At 40.4% G+C, this 1,670-nt stretch overlaps 1 protein-coding gene across 1 annotated transcript; it reads right to left on the bottom strand.

Moving 5' to 3' along the window:
• Positions 1–1,313: 1,313 nt before the first annotated feature.
• LOC107302008 (probable glutathione peroxidase 8-B) lies at positions 1,314–1,665 on the bottom strand (the record flags this gene model as incomplete). The annotated part of the gene is made up of 1 exon (XM_015831146.1): positions 1,314–1,665. A coding segment is annotated over one exon (318 nt), but the record flags the coding sequence as incomplete, so codon positions are not given.
• Positions 1,666–1,670: the final 5 nt, after the last annotated feature.

Raw genomic sequence — 1,670 nt, 5'->3', positions numbered from 1 at the left:
CTTTTCCATTTAACCAGACTGAGCCTCAGCAACGTGTGGCCGGGTACAGCTAGTAGTAACAACAACAACAACAACAACAACAACAACAATAATAATAATAATAAAGTTGGAAGGGACCTTCGAGGTCATCTAGCCCAACCCTTGCTCAGGCAGGAAACTCTATACATTTCAAACAAATGGCTGTCCAATCTCTTCTTAAAGACTTCCACTGTTGGAGCATTCACAGCTTCTGGAGGCAGGTTGTTTAACTGATTAATTGTTCTGTCAGAAAGTTTCTCTTTAGTTCTAGGTTGCTTCTCTCTTTGGTTAGTTTCCATCAATTGCTTCTTGTCTTACCTTCAGGTGCTTTGGAGAACAGCTTGACTCCCTCTTCTTTGTGGCAACCCCTGAGATATTGGAACACTGCTATCATGTCCCCCCTCATCCTTCTCTTCGTTAAACTAGACATACCCAATTCCAGCAACCGTTCCTTATATGTTTTAGCCTCCAGTCCCCTAATCATCTTTGTTGCTCTTCTCTGTACTCTTTTACATCGCGGTGACCAAACCTGGATGCAGTATTCCAAGTGTGGCCTTACCAAGGCATTGTAAAGTGGTATTAACACTTCACGTGATCTTGATTCTATCCCTCTGTTAATGGAGCCTAGCACTGTGTTGGCTTTTTTGGCAGCTGCAGCACACTGCTGGCTCATATTTAAGTGATTGTCCACTAGGACTCCCAATATTCCTCTCACAGTTACTACTATTGAGGGAGGTACTGTCTATACTGTACCTGTGCATTTGGTTTTTCTTGCCTAAATGTAGAACCTTACTTTTCTCACCACTGAATTTCATTTTGTTAGATATCACCCAATGTCACTCTTTCACTAAAATAGTGACAAGAGTCACTATTTTGCAGTGTGGTGGTTAGTCATATGCATGTGCCTTCAAGTCACTTTTTGATTCCTGGCCACTTCCTAGACTAGTCTCTGAAGTTTTCTTGGCAACATTTTCAAGACCAATTTGCCATTGCCTCCTTCTAGGGTTAAGCAAAAGTGATTGTCCGAAGGTTATCCAGCATGCCTAAAGCAGGACTAGAACTCACAGTCTCCCAGTTTCTAGCTTGATGCCTTAACCACTACTAAACCAAACTGGCTGTCAGGGATTATTCATAGGAGAACTGCACAATTGTAAATAAATACATTCTGTTTCAAATTGCAGATTTATCTAGATAGTCCTTTTTCTGGGATTTTTGCTGGCGTTCTGTTGTCCTTTTCAAGAACATTTGATGAGATTTAGGTATTAGAAATAGTTTTTTTTAAATAGAAACTGCAAATCCAATGAATCTGAAGTCTGTATATTTTTCTGCCTAAAAGTAACACTGCACTAAAAGACACAACATGCAGCTTAAGAGAGACACAAACTTACCTATCAGAAATTTAAATGCTGGTGATGCTTCAGATCCTAGAATTTTTATTTTACTGAAGATGGGAAACGTTACTCCATAATTTGATTTAGCAAAATATATTATCTCATCATTCAGACCTGGCTCCAATTCCCCAAACTGATTGCAAGGAAAGGCCAGCACAGTGAAATGGTATGGTCCAAACTCTCGCTGGAGTTCCTGGAGCATGTTGTAATTTTTTCCTGTGTGCTGACAGTAACTAGCCACGTTTACAACCAGAGCTGCCT

The sequence above is a fragment of the Protobothrops mucrosquamatus genome, unplaced genomic scaffold (genome assembly GCF_001527695.2).
Source record: "Protobothrops mucrosquamatus isolate PMUCROS unplaced genomic scaffold, P.Mucros_1.0 scaffold22197, whole genome shotgun sequence".
Taxonomy (NCBI): Eukaryota; Metazoa; Chordata; class Lepidosauria; order Squamata; family Viperidae; genus Protobothrops; species Protobothrops mucrosquamatus.
This window is presented reverse-complemented; position numbering and strand designations above follow the sequence as displayed.